Source organism: Zalophus californianus, chromosome X (assembly GCF_009762305.2).
Source record: "Zalophus californianus isolate mZalCal1 chromosome X, mZalCal1.pri.v2, whole genome shotgun sequence".
NCBI classification, from domain to species: domain Eukaryota; kingdom Metazoa; phylum Chordata; class Mammalia; order Carnivora; family Otariidae; genus Zalophus; species Zalophus californianus.
Window position 1 is genome coordinate 111563363 of NC_045612.1, and position 17460 is coordinate 111580822.

General features: G+C 43.8%; 1 protein-coding gene across 2 annotated transcripts in view; it reads left to right on the plus strand.

Moving 5' to 3' along the window:
- The window catches only part of SMPX (small muscle protein X-linked), a 61859-nt gene that overhangs the window by 21079 nt on the left and 23320 nt on the right, over positions 1-17460 (plus strand). For both annotated transcript variants that reach the window (XM_027607921.2, XM_027607920.2), the window contains exons 3-4: positions 786-872; positions 6969-7117. In XM_027607921.2, coding sequence (XP_027463722.1) covers positions 786-872; positions 6969-7103 — 222 coding nt within the window. In that variant the 3' untranslated portion in view covers positions 7104-7117. The remainder of the gene's footprint in view (positions 1-785; positions 873-6968; positions 7118-17460) is intronic.

Genomic DNA, 17460 nt, shown 5'->3' on the forward strand with positions numbered 1-17460 from the left:
CCTGAGCTGAAATCAAGAGTCGGATGCTTAATCAACTGAGCCACCCAGGCACCTCTTAAAAAAAAGTGTTTTTTTTTTAAAGAATTCATGCTTTTTTAAAAAGATTTTTATTTACTTATTTGTCAGAGAGAGAGAGAGGGAGCGAGAGAGCACAAGCGGGCGCCCCGCATGTTATCTTAATAAAAGACAAGAATCTATGAAGTGTGACACCAATGAACTCGACTTTCCAGCACTCTCCTTATGCACTGACCCACACAGTGGTGTGCTGGGGAGAAGGTAGAGGAGTGTCGTTTGTGGAGAAACCTCAGGAAGTGCTGGAACAGTCATAGGACATTATGGAAAGGAGGAGGTGGTTTAGGAGGTGTGAACTCAGCCCTCCTAGGGTGAGTCTGAAGGAAGCTGAAGGAGGGCTAAGCTGTGGGATGGCTTCTGTGCTTGCTGTCTCTTCCTTTCCTGTCATTATGTGTTCCTTCCTCATCTGAGGGAGAGGAAAATATTAAGCACCGCAGGAGGGCAGCATCCAGAACAAACTGTCTTGAAATTCTATCCAACAGGGAATTGTGAAATCACTGTACAGACCTAAGGATGAGTTCCAGAAATTTGTAATAAATGTCAAATTTTCCTTTGCATATTTTTGTCCTGTCATTATGGCAAATTTCTTGAGGTAAAAAGCTTTAAAGATGGACTTTTCAGATGCGTTTTTCCTCATAATGAATTCGGTCTCCCAGTGTCACTGCAAGTTCCTACCCTTTTCGAGCTCAATCTTCCCTGCTTTTTTCTTTTAGGCAAATATCAACATCCCAATGGGAGCCTTTCGGCCGGGAGCTGGGCAACCCCCCAGAAGAAAAGAGTGTACTCCGGAAGTGGAGGAGGTGAGGAAAACTTAGCTGGCAGAGCTCAGCCTTGTCTTTCCCCTCCAGACTCCTGACTAGAGTGGGGACAAAGGCAAGGCGAGGGTTGGCTCCCCAGGACAAGGGAGGCAGGAATGGATGTGGGGCAAGGAGTCACCACATAGCATCTACATTTCTTTGACTGTCTTGCTCACTTAGCCATGAAACACACTGCTCCTCACTTCCCTTCAGCTCTTTAAGTGCCTGCCCCAGTTACTTGAAGATGCTGAGTTTAACATGCAGTTTGTTGACTGAGTGAGAGAGTGTGTGTGTGTGTTGGGGGGGGGGCGGCAAATAGCCTCTCAAATGCTCTCGGTCTGGCCACAGTCACTAGCTCGGTAAGGTTTCCCTCGGAGCTTACACTGAACCGAGCAGGATGTCTTTAGTACAACTTCTGATGAGTGACAAACCCCAGTGGGAGCTCAGGTAATAAGCACGTTAAATTACTCGTGGATTCAAATAAAAAGCCCCAGTCTCTGGGTATTTCCTTTGAAAAGAGGACTTTGCAAAGGAGCCGATCAATTTCTGTCTTCTTTTCCTCCCTCTAATCCTTTACCTCTTCCAAATTCATATGCCCGCTCGGCTGAAATGGAGGCTAAAATGAGTAAGTGCATTAAATAGAGAAGGGTGCCCCCCCGCCCCCCACCGCCCCGCAGTGTCTGGATTCCTTCACCAACTGTGACTTTTCTGATGAAACCTGGAAGGTCCAGTTCTGGAAAAAAAAAAATTCAAGTTTCGGACCATGTCATTCGCACAAGACAAGGAAAATGGAATTAAACAAGGCCACAGGGCATAGCCAACTGTATTTCATCTTTTTAAAAAGGCACTCTTTTCTTGTAACTTCTGTAGGTGACCTTTTTGATATTTGCCCCCAAAGAACACCTATAACCATTTCAAAGTTTCCTAATAAAACTTTGGTTGTCGTCATCTAACCTCTTCTTCCCTGTAAATAATTACTGACATCGTCCTAAGTTAGTAATTCCAGCCTCTTATCAATAGGAAGATAATTTTTCAAAGAAAGAGATGGAGTATTTGAGTGACACCACCAAGTTCTGGAATTTCTGCCACTAAGTCACCTTTGATGAATAAAAATTTTGAATGCACAAGTTGAAAAGACCCAGCACTACCCTGCGTTTCTGGTATATAATCTCAAACTGTGACGCTACATACTTGGCTCTCCAGTTCACTCCTGACCATGAGCCCTCCCTTTGGGACTTTGGTCAAGCATTTCTGAGTCTACGTCTGCCAAATACGATCCACTCTTTTCTTCAGAGGGTTGCTGAGAGGAGTCAGTAAATGATTGTTCATCAATTGATCTAATGATCCAATTTTCATGAAGGACTCCGAGGCCTATTACTTGGCGTGTTGTAAGAAGAAGGCATGGGGAGGTTGAAGAGAGGACAGGGAAATTCTTCCCACACCTCCATTTATCTGTAATTAGGTTTTCTTCCTGTGCTTCCTTAAGCCGTGTGTGTCACTACCATGGCAGTCGGTCAAAAGGTAGCTTGACCCAGTTTTCTCACTGAACTGATGGATGTTAACAGTTGTTTTGGAGGCTTGCATCTCATCTTCCCCCTGTGCTACAGATGACCCTCAGTTCTTCTCTGTACAGCTGGTACTTTCCTCCTCCTAAGTGCCCCAGTTAGGGGGTTGGGAAATCACGTTGCTCTCACTCTTGTCTGACAGTTCCAGCACATTCTAAAATAGACAAGAACTGATATATCCTGTTTGTGAACACCTACTTTATGATAAGCCACATGTACAACTGGCTAATCAATATTCTTCACAGGATGGAGGGAGTGAGGTAGGCACAGAGACCCAGAGACCCCAGGAGTGTTTCTTGAACTGAGCTATACCTTTGGCATGGGGCTCTTGGGCTGGGAGGGTGGAGCTGAGGGTGGTATTCCATTACTGTCTGAGCAGAAATGAGCTCTCGGGACTCGTGGGGTCTTAGGTAGGGGTAGGATCTAATGACTCAAGGTCTAGGTTGGACCTTGGAGTAAGTTTCTCATGGCAACAACATTGCAAGGGGAGCAGTTAGGCAGCCTGGCTTGGCTACAAGGTGCGTTAAGTAGGATTTTGTGGGTTTGCCACCGTTTGTCCCATAGTTTGGAGGGGAAAATGGAATCTGAAATAAAAATAAATTCTACAGCCACACTTTAAAAAAATTGTCTGGTTTGCAAACTTGGAATTGCTTACGTACCTAGTTTTGGGATTTGTTGCCTAGCCTTGCGTGAAGATAATCACGGTATAAAATGGAGATCATAACATACCATCCCTGAACATAACAGGCCACCTTGATCACAGCCAGTAGCTCCCCCATCTCAATCCTGACACTATCTCATACTTGAAGAGGATGTACTCCAGCAGGAAGCCAGGATCAGCCTGTGGCCGTCTGACCAGGCCTTGTGAGCACTGGCTGGTCTCCAGCCCACCTATGGTCTCCGTGAGCCCTTTGTTCTGCTCACAGAGCTGAAGCCCACCCTCCGTCTGCTCAGCCCAGCCAGAGTTTGGCACGTGCCCGACACAGAGGCCTTACAGCCAAATCCTTACAAGCAGGGCCCACCTTTTGGATGAGACAAGGCAGCTGCTTGCTTGAAGTGACTTGAAGGGTATTGACAAGCCTCCACTCTGCCTCCCAAATCTCTCTTTTGACCGTAATTCCATCGTTATGAAGCCAGAAAATAGCATGTTGGGACTTTCTGTTAATTATTTCCCTCTCCATCTTGTCCCTTCACAAGATGCAGACACACTATTTAATTCCGGTCACACTCCTTCCTAGCTGTGAGGCCAGGGGCAAGTCTCTTACTCCTTCCCTCCCTGCCTTGGGCCTCAGTTTCCTTGGCTATAAAACGGGGTAATAGTAGCAGGTTTAGAGGGTCGGCATGAGGATTACACGAGTTAGCATGTGTAACTTGGAACGGCTAGCAGTGTTAGTGCGTACTGTTACTGCTAAGTCCTCAGTGTCTGAGCACGAATGAGCACAGCAGACCATCTCACCCCACAGAGCTGTGGTTAGGGGAGAACGCAACAGGGCGTCAGGGAGTAAAGGGGGAGATGAAGGTCAGATAGCAGGAAAACAGTTCACCATTTTGCCAGATTTTACAAATACTCTGTCATCCCCCACGGGGACGTTCCCCTTGACAACAGCCATTCCCCAAACAGGTAAAGGTGCTGGGGCTGATAAGCCCTTTCTCCGGCTCTCTTTATTTCAACCAAAGAATGTCTTCCATGTCCCTTCTCAATTCAAATATCTATGTGCAGAAGCAAAAAAAGTACTCTGTATTAGCCAAATGGGGCCATCTGGAGCCCTGCTTACTCATGCCTTTATTTCTAATAATTCTTATAATAAATTTTAGAAGAAATGGAATCTGATTCCCATTTTTTTTAAAAGACAAGAGAAGATTCATTTGAGAAATGCCCCCACCATTAACCCCTTCCTGAGTCAATGGCATGTCTACTGACTGAAAATATCCACTTATAATTTCCATTATATGTAACTGTGCCAAATCAACTGCTAAAAGTCTTACCTTATAAAAAAACACAGTGTATTGAGGTTTTAATAACTTGAAAGGGCCTAATATTAAATATTATCATCCTCTATCCGTGTATGTTCACATAATAAGTCTTTGCACATAGACACATAACTACACATATTGGCTCTACACATTAAATGTGCCAAAATAGCACATTTTGATATTACAAACACAGTGAATGTGACGTACCCAGGAACTTAACAGAAGGAATTAGAAACATTTTTCTTCTTCATGCTTCTTTACTAAGATCTACCCACCTAACAACCATGAGAACATTCATAAGTGAGGAAACATTTTTCATTTCACTGCTACACATATTAAAACAAACCCAATTTATAGCCTTGTTTTAAACTTCTTTCCAAAAGCTTAGGAAAGAATATTTTCAAATACCTGGTCCCCCAAGTGGATGTTTAATCGTTTTAATGATTGCTTGTAAATCTGCTTTTATAAATGATGAGTGTGTGTGCCTGATAAAAGGAAGCCGATCCTATGGCTCTGTATGTACGTTGGCCTGAGGAAACAATATTTTCCAGATATTTACAACAGGTACAGTCTACACTGAATTACTTTATCATTTTGTGTGGGAGACACGTTAGCTCTTTCATCAGTGCTGTGCCAAGATTCAAAGAAAATGACTATAGGAAGAACCATTAGCCCTTAGCAGAAGAACAGCACCTCAATTATTTTATATTTTGCCTCACCCCTCAAACAGGCAATTCTATAAAGGACATGCCTACCAAATAATTGGTTAGAGGGTGGGAATCTTAAACAGTTTCTTCCCTTCTCCTTTAGGTTCTAGACAGTTTGAGAACTAGACATAGGAGCCAGATGGGGTCACAGCCCAGCATTAGCTTTACTACCCAAGTCACAAGGCTGCCTGGTTAGGCGGGCAACAAGTATGGGCCTTAGGGCTTGAACCAGAGGCAAACGTGTGTTTTCTTCCTCCTTTTCCCTGGAGCTGTACTGGTTTACTCAGTTGTTGGCCGAGCCGATGAAGCCCTGGCAGTCCCACACTGCGACTGTTAGTTTGGGTCCTCCAAGAAGTTGACACAACGACAGGCTTAGACGTGCAAAATATTTATTGGCGAAACCACTTTTAAGGAAAAATGGGAGGGTGACTAGACCTGTGATGTGGGTGAAGAAGAGTGTGACAGAGGGTCAGGCCGAAACCTCTTAGGCCTCGCTGAGGTTCTCAGGAAAATTCTCGAGCCCAAGTTCCTCCCCAGGAGGAGTCTCTTGTCTCCCAGCCACGGGCGGGTTTAGGATCCTGTGACACTCAGTCATTGGGCAGGAGCAGCCGTGGGAAGTGTGACCTCAGCGTGCTGATGGGCGAGTTGCAGAGCAAAGCAGCTGGGGTGATTTGATTACCCTCCCAGGAGAAAACTGATCGGGGAGGCGTGCTCTTGTGGCTGCCACGGTGACCAAATGTTCCTCCAACACCTTCCTTTGGGGCTGCAGAGTACCCCACCTCTAGCAGAGGAGGAATGAGTTAATAGGCAGCTTTCTTCTGTAGTAATGGCTTGGGTGTTCTAAGCGCCACACACAGCAACTGATCTCTGCTACTGTTACTGTCTATAGTCACTGTTAATGGGTCGGGTTGGCGTATGTACACAGAGGCGTGTATTTGTCATTATGGTACATTCTTGGGATCAATCAGCTGAACAGCATTGGACAAGTGTGCACGTCTGAACCAGGCATTGGAGGAGCCGCAAAAAAAGTATAGGATGTGGTCCTGCCCTAAAGCTGCAACAGCATGAAAACATTAGATAATAGGAAGTTGAAAATCGTTCCCAGGGGCGCCTGGGTGGCTCAGTCGTTGAGCGTCTGCCTTCGGCTCAGGTCGTGATCCCAGGGTCCTGGGATCGAGCCCCGCATCGGGCTCCCTGCTCGGCGGGAAGCCTGCTTTTCCCTCCCCCACTCTCCCTGCTTGTGTTCCCTCTCTTGCTGTCTCTCTCGGTCAAATAAATAAATAAAATCTTAAAAAAAAAAAAAAAAAAGAAAATAGTTCCCAAAGCCGGGAGGGAGAACCGGGCCTCCTCTGTGGCTCCCTCTCACGCCACCCACATTCGAGAAGTTTTTGTGTATGTCAATATCCGTTTGTTTATGCTTCCTGGAGATGTTGGAACAAAGTCTGGCAGCTACTGTGCACCCCAAACAAAAGAATTTTAAGCTTCTGGACTAAGTCACTGTTAGAGCCAACTGTGCACTAACATTCTACAAATCTCTGCTGTTCAGGCATATTAGGATCGTAAGAGGCCAAATTAAATTTGCTCTCGTAAGGTGCTTGGAAACACAAATCCTAACTAGTCTAATTTTTGTTAGTTATCAGACGTTGACTACTCTTGGGTTTTCTAAGTCACGTGGAGATGACTTGTTTTCTTCTTCCAACTTTATTCCATATTTGTCTACAAACTTCAGATCTGGAAGCTCTGAGGGTGTCTCAGTAGCACAGGAAGAAGTGACGCAGCTAGAATCACACTTTGACAGAGACCAAATGCCTTTTTCAGTGAGCTGATCCCTTTTTTCTTTTCTTTCCCTTCAGGGTGTTCCTCCCACCTCGGACGAGGAGAAGAAGCCAATGCCAGGAGCGAAGAAACTTCTGGGACCTGCGGTCAACCTTTCAGAGATCCAGAATATTAAAAGTGAACTGAAGTATGTCCCCAAAGCTGAGCAGTAGTTGGAAGAAGGGAGGTGAGTGAAAAATTATTTCCTTCCCCTTAAAAAGACCGCTATAAAATGGATTAAGGAAGCCTTCCATAGAAAGAGTCTGGAATTCTGGAAGCATTCATTAAGTACCAGGGCCTTCACTTTAGACCAGTTTTTCTGGTGCAAAGGTTTTCTGGTAAAGCCGAGCTTTGGGGCCTGTCATATTTCATAACCAGCCAGAGAGCCATCGAGGACGTCCGCCTGCCGACCCCGTTCTGCTCACCTTCTTAGTTGGGGGAGGACAGGGTTGGGAGAAGGAAGATGCTTGGGAGGAGGCCCTGAGGAGCTTCTCATCTTGGGGTCCAGGGAGAGGGCCTCTGTCGTTCCATGCCTCAGTTTCCTCACCCAGATGCCACGAAGAGTGATGAGCTAGTCCTGAGGAGAGGCTCATGGGAGCAAGGCGCTGAGGAGGTCTGGAAGTGTAAAGGGGGTAGAGACCGGTTCAGGCCTTGAGACGAATAACCCGGGTGTGTGCAAAGCAGACCATGCAGACACAGTGATGACTCAGAATGTGCACAAGGGAAGGGCAGGCTCAAAACTGTACCTGCCACCCTCCCGAGAAGTCAGTACAGGCAGAACCTGTGACCTTATTTTCATTGTTATTGGATCTGTTCAATGATGACCCTCTGGTGAGGGCTCAGCCCTGACCTCCATCTGCAGACCTGACGTGTGCGAATTCTGCCAGCAGGGGGCGTGTGGACTTGGTCTGTCCTTTCTTTCCAACTCTCCGGTGGGACCCTAAGAGCAAATTCACTTTATCCAACATTACTGAGTCCCACCATGCACAGTTGATTCCATTTCTTAAACATAAGTTTAAATTTAGAAGAGAGGAATCTATATTGGTAACATAAAACAGTTATTTACCTGGCTGACTGCCCATTCTTTTGTTCATCAACGTGCTCATTTCTTCAACCGATATTTACTGAGCATCCTCTATGTGCTGAGCACTAGAAACATTTGTTAATCATATACCATATGCCAGATACTGCGTGAAGAGCCTTGTATCCACTGTTCCTGTTAAGCCTTATGATACCCACTTATTGCTCCCATTCTTGAGAGGACTTTTACAGGAGCACTGGTTTTCCCCATCTGTCGTGCATCCTCAAGAGGGCGTGTGACTTCAAAGTTAGTGCTGTCACTCAACTTGCTACTCCGCTTCATCCCTTCCTCCTACCGTACCTTACGGAGGGATTGCACTCTCCCTATAGGTGTCAGGGTGAAATCCTCTGACTATGTAGGTAGAGGCAAGCACAGCACTGGAGCCCTGCCACGCCTTCTCTTGTAGACATAACGAAGAACAGAATGTTCTCTGAGATAATCCCAAGTGTAGGGGCGATGTTCCTTGTGTCATGCTTATGCTGGCTTACCAAGACATTTGCAAGTTAGTTCTGAGGAAAAGATTTCTTTATAGCACAGAGAAAGAGGAGCTGTTTTGAATTAAAATAACACAACAGTATCTGGTGTTTGCAGCACAGTTACATAAAATAACAAAGGAGTCAGGATAAAATACCGTGGAGTCTCTGACTCTAGAATGAATCCCAGGAACCTGGTTGGGGACAAAGTGACACCAACAGGAACTGATCTGAAGCGTGACTAGACACACTTGTTATTATTATTTTTTTTAAGTTTTTCTTTTAAAAGATTTATTTATTTATTTATTTGACAGAGATAGAGAGAGATCACAAGCAGGCAGACAGGCAGGCAGGCAGGCAGAGGGAGAGGGAGAAGCAGGCTTCCCGCTGAGAGGGAGCCCGACGCAGGGCTCGATCCCAGGATTCTGGGATCATGACCTGAGCCAAAGGCAGAAGCTTAACCGACTAAGACACCCAGGCGCCCCCACACTTGTTATTATTTATGACAGAATGAAACAAGTTGATGAGGAGTATCATGACACTCAGTCCTGCTTATATAGCCCAGCTGAGATGAAATACTCCAATAGGCTTGGGACGAAGCCACAGAACTTTCTTGTGAGAAAGCCCAGGGAAGAAATTAATGTTTTGTAATATTTATTACCATCACCCAACCAAGGCCAGTTAGACACATGAAACTTTAATGTAAACTTTAAAGGATTTTGCTTTTATGAAATCTGTGTCGACCTAAATTTAACCCCAGTTACAGTTTCAGAAGAACTTGGTTTTGAAGATTCAAAGGAATGCTGATTTAAAATGAGCTCAGAGAAAGGGAAACCCTCCTACACTGTTGGTGGGAATGCAAGCTGGTGCAGCCACTCTGGAAAACAGTATGGAGGTTCCTCAAAAAGCTGAAAATAGAGCTACCGTATGGCCCAGCAATTGCACTACTGGGTATTTACCCCAAAGATACAAATGTAGGGATCCGAAGGGGTATGTGCACTCCCAATGTTTATAGCAGCAATGTCCACAATAGCCAAACTATGGAAAAAGCCAAGATGTCCATCAACAGATGAATGGATAAAGAAGATGTGGTATATATATATATATATATATATATATATACACAATGGAATATTATGCAGCCATCAAAAATTGAAATCTTGCCATTTGCAACGACGTGGAAGGAACTAGAGGGTATTATGCTAAGCTAAATACGTCAATCAGAGAAAGACATGTATCATATGATCTCACTGATATGAGAAATTCTTAATCTCAGGAAACAAACTGAGGGTTGCTGGAGGGGTGGGGGTGGGAGGGATGGGGTGGCTGGGTGATAGACATTGGGGAGGGTATGTGCTATGGTGAGTGCTGTGAATTGTGTTAAGACTGATGAATCATAGACCTGTACCTCTGAAACAAATAATACATTATATGTTAAAAAAAAAAGATAGTAGGAAGGGAAAAATGAAGGGAGGGAAATCGGAGGGGGAGACGAACCATGAGAGAGTATGGACTCTGAGAAACAAACTGAGGGTTCTAGAGGGGAGGGGGGTGGGGGGATGGGTTAGCCTGGTGATGGGTATTAGAGAGGGCATGTATTGAATGGAGCACTGGGTGTTATACGCAAACAGTGAATCATGGAACACTACGTCAAAAAGTAATGATGTAATGTATGGTGATTAACATAATAAAATAAAATAAATCACTGTTTATCTGTAAAAATAAATAAATAAAATGAGCTCAGAGAGGATCTTGTAGTGTTATCTGGCAGTGATTACAGGAACGGGGAACAATATCCACTCCATAAAATATCAAAAAGTTACCAGAATATCCAGGACAAGTTTTTGTTACTTCACTTTCTCAGGGAAGACTTTAATGATTCTTCTTTCCTGAACAAATTCTAATAAGGCAAAACCACTCAGAGAGGCCTGTTTTTCCTTATTCTTACAGGAATGTGAAAACCTACATTGTCAGGGTAATTTTTTTAAACTTTTTAAAAAAAGATTTTATTTATTTATTTGACATAGAGAGAGAGAGAGTGAGAGAGAAGAGAGCACAAGCAGGGGGAGTGGCAGGCAGGCAGAGGGAGAGGGAGAAGCAGGCTTCCCGTCGAGCAGGGAGCCCGATGCGGGGCTCTATCCCAGGACCCTGGGATCATGACCTGACCTGAAGGCAGCCGCTTAACGACTGAGCCACCCAGGTGCCCCTTGTCAGGGCAATTGATCCAAATTCCAAATGAGCACCGTCGTTGTTTTAAGCCAAGGAATGATCTTTATTTCTCATAGGAGAGGTATTAGGCTGGTTTGCTTTTGACCTATCAATTCTTCTCCTGCAATTATGTCAGATTTTGAGACTTCCATGGTCATGGTTTGTGGTCACAGAGGGAGAGCATTTTTTTAACATTGATCAGTTCAGTGGACTCATAAGCAGTAAATATCCTGGACCAGCCATCATTTAGCCCCTTACTGTTTGGATTGATTTCTTCCTTCTTGGGCCCCCACTTTGTCACCTACCCTCACCATGTCCTGTTCAATGATTTGATCAAACAGATTGTCGTCTGAAGTTTGAGTAAGTCCATAGTGTCAAACACTGTGAACACCATGCGACCCAAGGCTCAAAGTCCAGGTTATAACTATTACAATACTTTAACATAAAGATGGACCAGCATGTCCTTCCAGCTGAGATCAGTGACTCCTTTTAAGTGGGATTTCAGATTCCTTCCATGCCCTGTGCCATGGCTAGAATTGTTCTTGGAAATCGATTTAAAATATTATGGGATAGGAACCAAAAAGGACAGTGACTGGCCAGTTAGGGATCAGGAATCATGGCTTTTGGCAAAGGACTTAGGACCTGGACCCAATCGGGAACCAGAGCCAAGCTACACAAGGACAGCATGTACGGAGTCAAGACCAAGAGACATGGGAGTATCCCAAATGGGACCCCAATCCAGGCTGGTAAGGGCATTAAACAAGGCCAGATGAAGAGACAGGACCAGAGGCAATGTCTTAAAAAAAAAAGAGCCTTCCAACACTCCCGCACCTGCTATTTGCTGCTTGATCCGGAATCCCCCGTGTCTACAGTCAGAAGACACCATCGGCTTGTTTGCTTGTAGCTACAGCAGATTCCACCTCAGACTTCATAGACAGGGATCTGGAGAACCCAGAGGACTATTCAGGGCTGGTGTCCAGCACTCTGTGTCTATTTCTGCTCCCTCTCAATCCTCAGATCAGACCACAGGGGCCCTGTAAAGAACCTCTATGACTAGCTTCTGTACCACGGGCATTTTCTTCATTCTGTGCTGAGATATATAGATGTCATACTTGGTCTCTGCTCTCAGGATACTTCGATCTTGGTGGAAAGATAAAATACTTCAAAAGGCAATTCAAGAATTAGAGAGTGGGAGCACCTGGGTGGCTCAGTTGATTAACCATCTGCCTTCTGCTCAGGTCACGATCTCAGAGTCCTGGGATGGAGCTCCACGTCAGGCTCCTTGCTCAGTGGGGAGTCTGCTTCTCCCTTTCTCTCTCTCTCAAGTAAATAAATAAAATCTTAAAAAAAAAGAATTAGACAGCAGCTCAGCGATTCAAGATATCTAATGGCTGTTTATGACCCCCTAAGTAGGCAGTAAAGATAACCAATGTTATGATTTATGAGAGGGGAAACTCGTGATGATTTTGGTTCAGGGACAATTTGAAGGAGGTGGTGGGAATGGAATGGTTTAACAGAGGCTCAGAATTAGCTTCTGGACATACTGAATGTCCAGAACATGATTAATAGACAAGCCTAGTGAGATCAAACAGTTCCTCAAGGGCAATATCCTTAAGCTTCTGGAGCAGAACAAAACAAGATCCTACAACCGTCCCACACCATCATCTCTTCTCTTTTTTCCAGCAGTAAAAGAACTCAGTGATAACAAAGAATTGGAGAGGAACAAAATAAGTATCAAAGTGGTAGCCATGCAGCAGTTACAAAGAAAATGATTAACAAAGGTAAATCCTAAGAATAAGTCTACAATTATGTTAATGAGCACAAAGAGCAGCAATCAAAAGTCCTGAGACCCATGAAGCCGTAGAAAGAAACTCATTCTGAGGTTGCAGGAATTCTCCCTCTCTGTGGTGGACATTGCTGCCTGACCGGCAGCCAGACTTCATGATCACTTACTACACCAGGCTTTTAGAAAGATGTGAAATTTAGTGATTCTTAATAACTCAATGGCTTTTGGTCATGCATGTAAGTGAAAATCTATGGACTTAATCCCCATTTGCCGTTAAGAACTGAGGAAAGCATCAGAGAGGGAGACAAACCATAAGAGACTCTTATCTCTAGGGGACAAACTGAAGGTTGCTGGAAGGGAAGGGGGTGGGGGATGAGGTAACTGGGTGATGGGCATGAAGGAGGGCACCTGATGTAATGAGCACTGGGTATTAAAGAAGACTAACGAATTGCTGACCTCTACCTCTGAAACTAATAATACATTATATGTTAATTAATTGAATTTAAATTAAAAAAATGAAAAAAAAAAGAACTGAGGAAAGCACTTGCATTTTTGCATCAGGAAGACTTTTGAGGTCAACCAGTGGGCATTGGAACATTCTCTTGAGAAACACTGTGGTAAGGCAGTGAGAGTGAGTTCCAATGATCTGCAATGCCTGTGTAGCCATACACGGTCCCATGATCTCGAGTTGGCCTCTATCCCATACCCCAAGTCAGCCAACCAGCCTTGCTTCTGGATTTTGTGGTTCGAAAAGAACCATTATAAAGCCCTGTTAGAGGAGGTATGCCTCGAACATTCTGCCCCACCCCTAGCATCTTCTGTTTATGCCGTCACAATACTTCCAGAGTGATATATTGGTTTCCTTGTTTATACTTTCTTCATGATGCCAGGATAAAGCTTCTTAAAGCCGGGGGAGGGGGGACACCTGATAGATCATGAGCACACAAGGCATGTCTGTAGAATGTTACTGGTGCTGTGACCATAGCAACTCTGGTGGCCCCTAGAAATGTGTGTTCTTGTAGAGTTCCCAAATCCTTGTGTTCTCAGGGAGATCACTACTTAAAAGCAAGACTAGCTTTTCTTGCAAGGTCTGAAAGTAACCTTGTTGACCATGATTAGTAAAGGGCTCAGAAATTTGACTTGAATTCACTGATTATAACTTCATTATTCCTCTGGGAAACTGAAAAATTAGGGAAGATGTCAACTTTGGCTCATAGTCTTCGAAGGGGAGAAAAACATGTAAAACCAGAAGAAAGTAATTTAATTATCAAGAGTTATTTGGCTTTATTTTTCAAAGACCATCTAGGTCCAGATAAGACATATTTACCAACCATTTATCCAAGGAGATGTCATTTCTGCTAGAAGAGAACATAAGGTATTCATTACTCTTAAATGTTAAGTATTATGCATCACCGTTGTTCCTGCTGATTCAAGGGCTAATTTTGAGAGTGTTGGCAGGAGGGCAAACTGATGTACCCAGACATTTGATGAAAAGTGCATTTAGTACCTAACAACAGACCCCTAAAGTACATGATGCAGAAACTGATGGAACTGAAAGGAGAGATAGACAGTTCAACAATAATAACAGGAGATTTCAATACCCCACTTTCAACAGTAGATAGAAGTAGACAGAAGATCAAAAAGGAAACTCTTAGTCTTCTGGGGATGCTATTATGGGATACCATAGACTGGGGGGGCTTATAAATAACAGAAATTTATTTTTCACACCTCTGGAAACTGGGAAGTCTAAGATCGAGATGCCAGCAGATTCGCGGTCTGATGAGGCCCTGCTTCCTGGTTTATAGATGGCCATTTTCTCACTGGATCCTCACACAATGGAAGGGATAAGGGAGCTCTCTGGGGTCTCTTTTTATTTCTTTCTTTCTTTTTTATTATTATTATCTTATGTTAATCACCATACATTATACATCATTAGTTTTTGGTGTAGTGTTCCATGATTCATTGTTTACGTATAACACCCAGTGCTCCATTCAGTACGTGCCCTCTTTAATACCCATCACCAGGCTAACCCATCCCCCCACCCCCCTCCGCTCTAGAACCCTCAGTTTGTTTTTCAGAGTCCATAGTCTCTCATGGTTCGTCTCCGCCTCCGATTTCCCCCCCTTCATTCTTCCCCTCCTGCTAGCTTCTTTTTTTTTTTTTTTAAACATATAATGTATTATTTGTTTCAGAGGAACAGGTCTGTGATTCAACAGTCTTACACAATTCACAGCGCTCACCATAGCACATACCCTCCCCAATGTCTATCACCCAGCCACCCCATCTCTCCCATCTGGGGTCTCTTTTTTAAGGGCACTAATCCCATTAAAGAGGGCTCCACCCTCATGACTTGGTCACCTCCTGAAGGCCCCACCTCCAGATGCCATCACATTGGGATTACCGGTTCACCATATGAATTTGGGTGGACATAGTCAAAGAAGAAATCACATGGGAAATTAGAAAATACTTTGAGACACACAAAACCAAAAATATAGTATACTTGTGGGATGCAGCAAAAGCAGGGCTAAGAGGGAAATTTACAGTTCTAAATACCTACGTTAAAGAAGAAAGATCTCAAATCAGTAACCAACCAGTCAAATCAATATATTAGCAGCTCCATTTTGGGAAAACATGCCCTTGATTATCTTAAACTTAAGTGATATCTACATATGTGGCAGATGATTAAATTGATGTGTACATGGAAATATCCTTCCTTTCAAATGGTAAGATGTAGTATGCTTTAAAAATTGATTTGTATAAATACCATAACAACAAAATAGAAGGTGGTAAATACAAAATAATCACCCATAAGATCACCATTTTAGCATAATACTAATTTGACAACTCCCCTTCCAGTATTTTCCTCTGAGTTTACCTGTTGGATACAGTACAACAAAGTTGCTAACAATATGGGATTTGGGGTCATCGGGTCATGGAAGGTTTGGTCTCATTACCTTCTACCTTTGCAATTTTGAGCTCAGGGTCTCTATTCCCTCATTTCATAAAAAGCGTCATTTCAAAAAATGGCGTCTTCCTCATCGGGTAGTTGTGAAGGATCAGGGAGATGTATAGATTTAAGAAAGTATATGTGGGCATGGCACCTGGGACAGGGTAGTTATGCAAAGATGGAAACCTGTTCTGCTTTTACTTTTTCTTACATAGCATCATTCACAGCACATGTACGATTTCATATCTTGCTTTTTCCACACCACATTTTCCCGTAAGAATATTTTTTATGCTGCTTTGTGACTTTCAGAATTAAGATGACTTATTTCTCATAGTGTTTGGCTTATCATAATTTCATAACCTTTTCCCTTTTCCAGAAGACAAAGGACTGATTTATTGTTGTATACAGAACTAAATTTAAAAAAAAAAGAAAAAAATTTCTCCAAATATCTTCTCTGTGATTTGCTGGAAATTTTTTGTGTTCAGTTTTAAAATGCTCCCCGCTTTGACTCAATTACAGAAGCTCTGTTCACTTTCTTGGAAGGAAAAGGCTTTATCCTGAGACTTTTTTCACTCTCTAGTGAAGCCATATTTCTTTTGATTTGTGATGTTCTTTTTTTTTTTTTCTTTTGCTTCCCACTTGGTTAAGATAAAGATAAGTTCTGCTGTGGTTCTGAACTGCATCAAGGTTTTATTCATTTGTTTTCCTGACCAGCCAAGCTATTATTCTAGGCCCTGGTTACAAACTGTGTGGGTGCAAAGTGCTCTTGAGGGTGAACATAAGAAGCCTTTGAGCTGATTGTGGCAGTTGCTTTAAGAGGCTCTCCTCAGCAAACACACAGAAGCTATCCGGAGGGGTTCTATTAAAACAGAGATCTGGAGGGCCTCGTGTGTGTGTGTGTGTGTGTGTGTGTGTGTGTGTGCGCGCGCGTGTGCTTGCGCGCCCAACGCGCGCCGGTGGAAGGGAGCTGGAATCGGGGAGAGAGCGTTTGGGGAGTAGACCTGAGAGCAGAGAAGCACATCTGCTCCAGGCCACTTGGTAGAAGGCCGAGGTGACTCAGGACCCAACTCTGTATAGCCTTGGACACTGGCATGTAGATTTTCATGGGCTAAGGGATGGTGACAACTTGGCCTGCTTGCAACACAGGGAACTCATGACCCCATCTCAGTAGTTTGGGGACTGGATGGGGGGCAGCAAAGTCTGCAGACAGCTTGAGTTGTAACAACTGGGAGGAGGTGTGGGTATGGGCTGCTACTGTCACCTAGTGCGAAGACACCAGGGATGCTAGGAAATGCCCCACAATGCCCAGCAAGGGCCCCTCCCCCTAGCCCCAAACAAAGAATGATCTAGACCCAAATGCTAGTAGTGCTGAGAGTAAGTAACCCTGATTTACCTCGCTCAAATGTTGATGTCGGGACCGACTTTTTGCACACTTACCTTTCCAAACAATCGGTGTGTTGTATTTTAGAGAAATTAAACATTAATAAAAATAATAATAATTAATGGCCCAGTATTTATTATCTCTTTATAGTCATCAGAGAGTTAGGAATAAAAATAAAACCCTCTTAAATAGGGTTCTTTTGTCAGCTGGTAACTACATGTATTTTTGGCGTATGGTATATATGGAATATTCCCGAGTTATACTATTAGGCCTTAAACGCAACTATTTTTGTAGGTTATTTTTTCATCTTAAACGTATCAGAAAGCAGTAGGTTATCTTAGCAGCTCATCGAGTCTTTTAAGCATTTGTAATCAGCACCGTCAACGTCATCATTTCTATTGCCCTCACTAGCATTAGTATATGTAGTGTGGGCTCAGGGGGTGCCGAATGCCACGGCTTGCGCGTCACTACATTATTTCATCCACTCTTCGTGCCGACTATGTGTGGTACATACGATGCTGCCTGGCCACTTATGGGGGAAAGAAGGCTAAGAGACTTTACGACCTTGATCAGGGTCACCCCGCTTGCAAGCCACAGAGGTGAGATGCAAACGGTCATCTGTCATACTCTGCAGCCACTCGTTTCAATCACGGT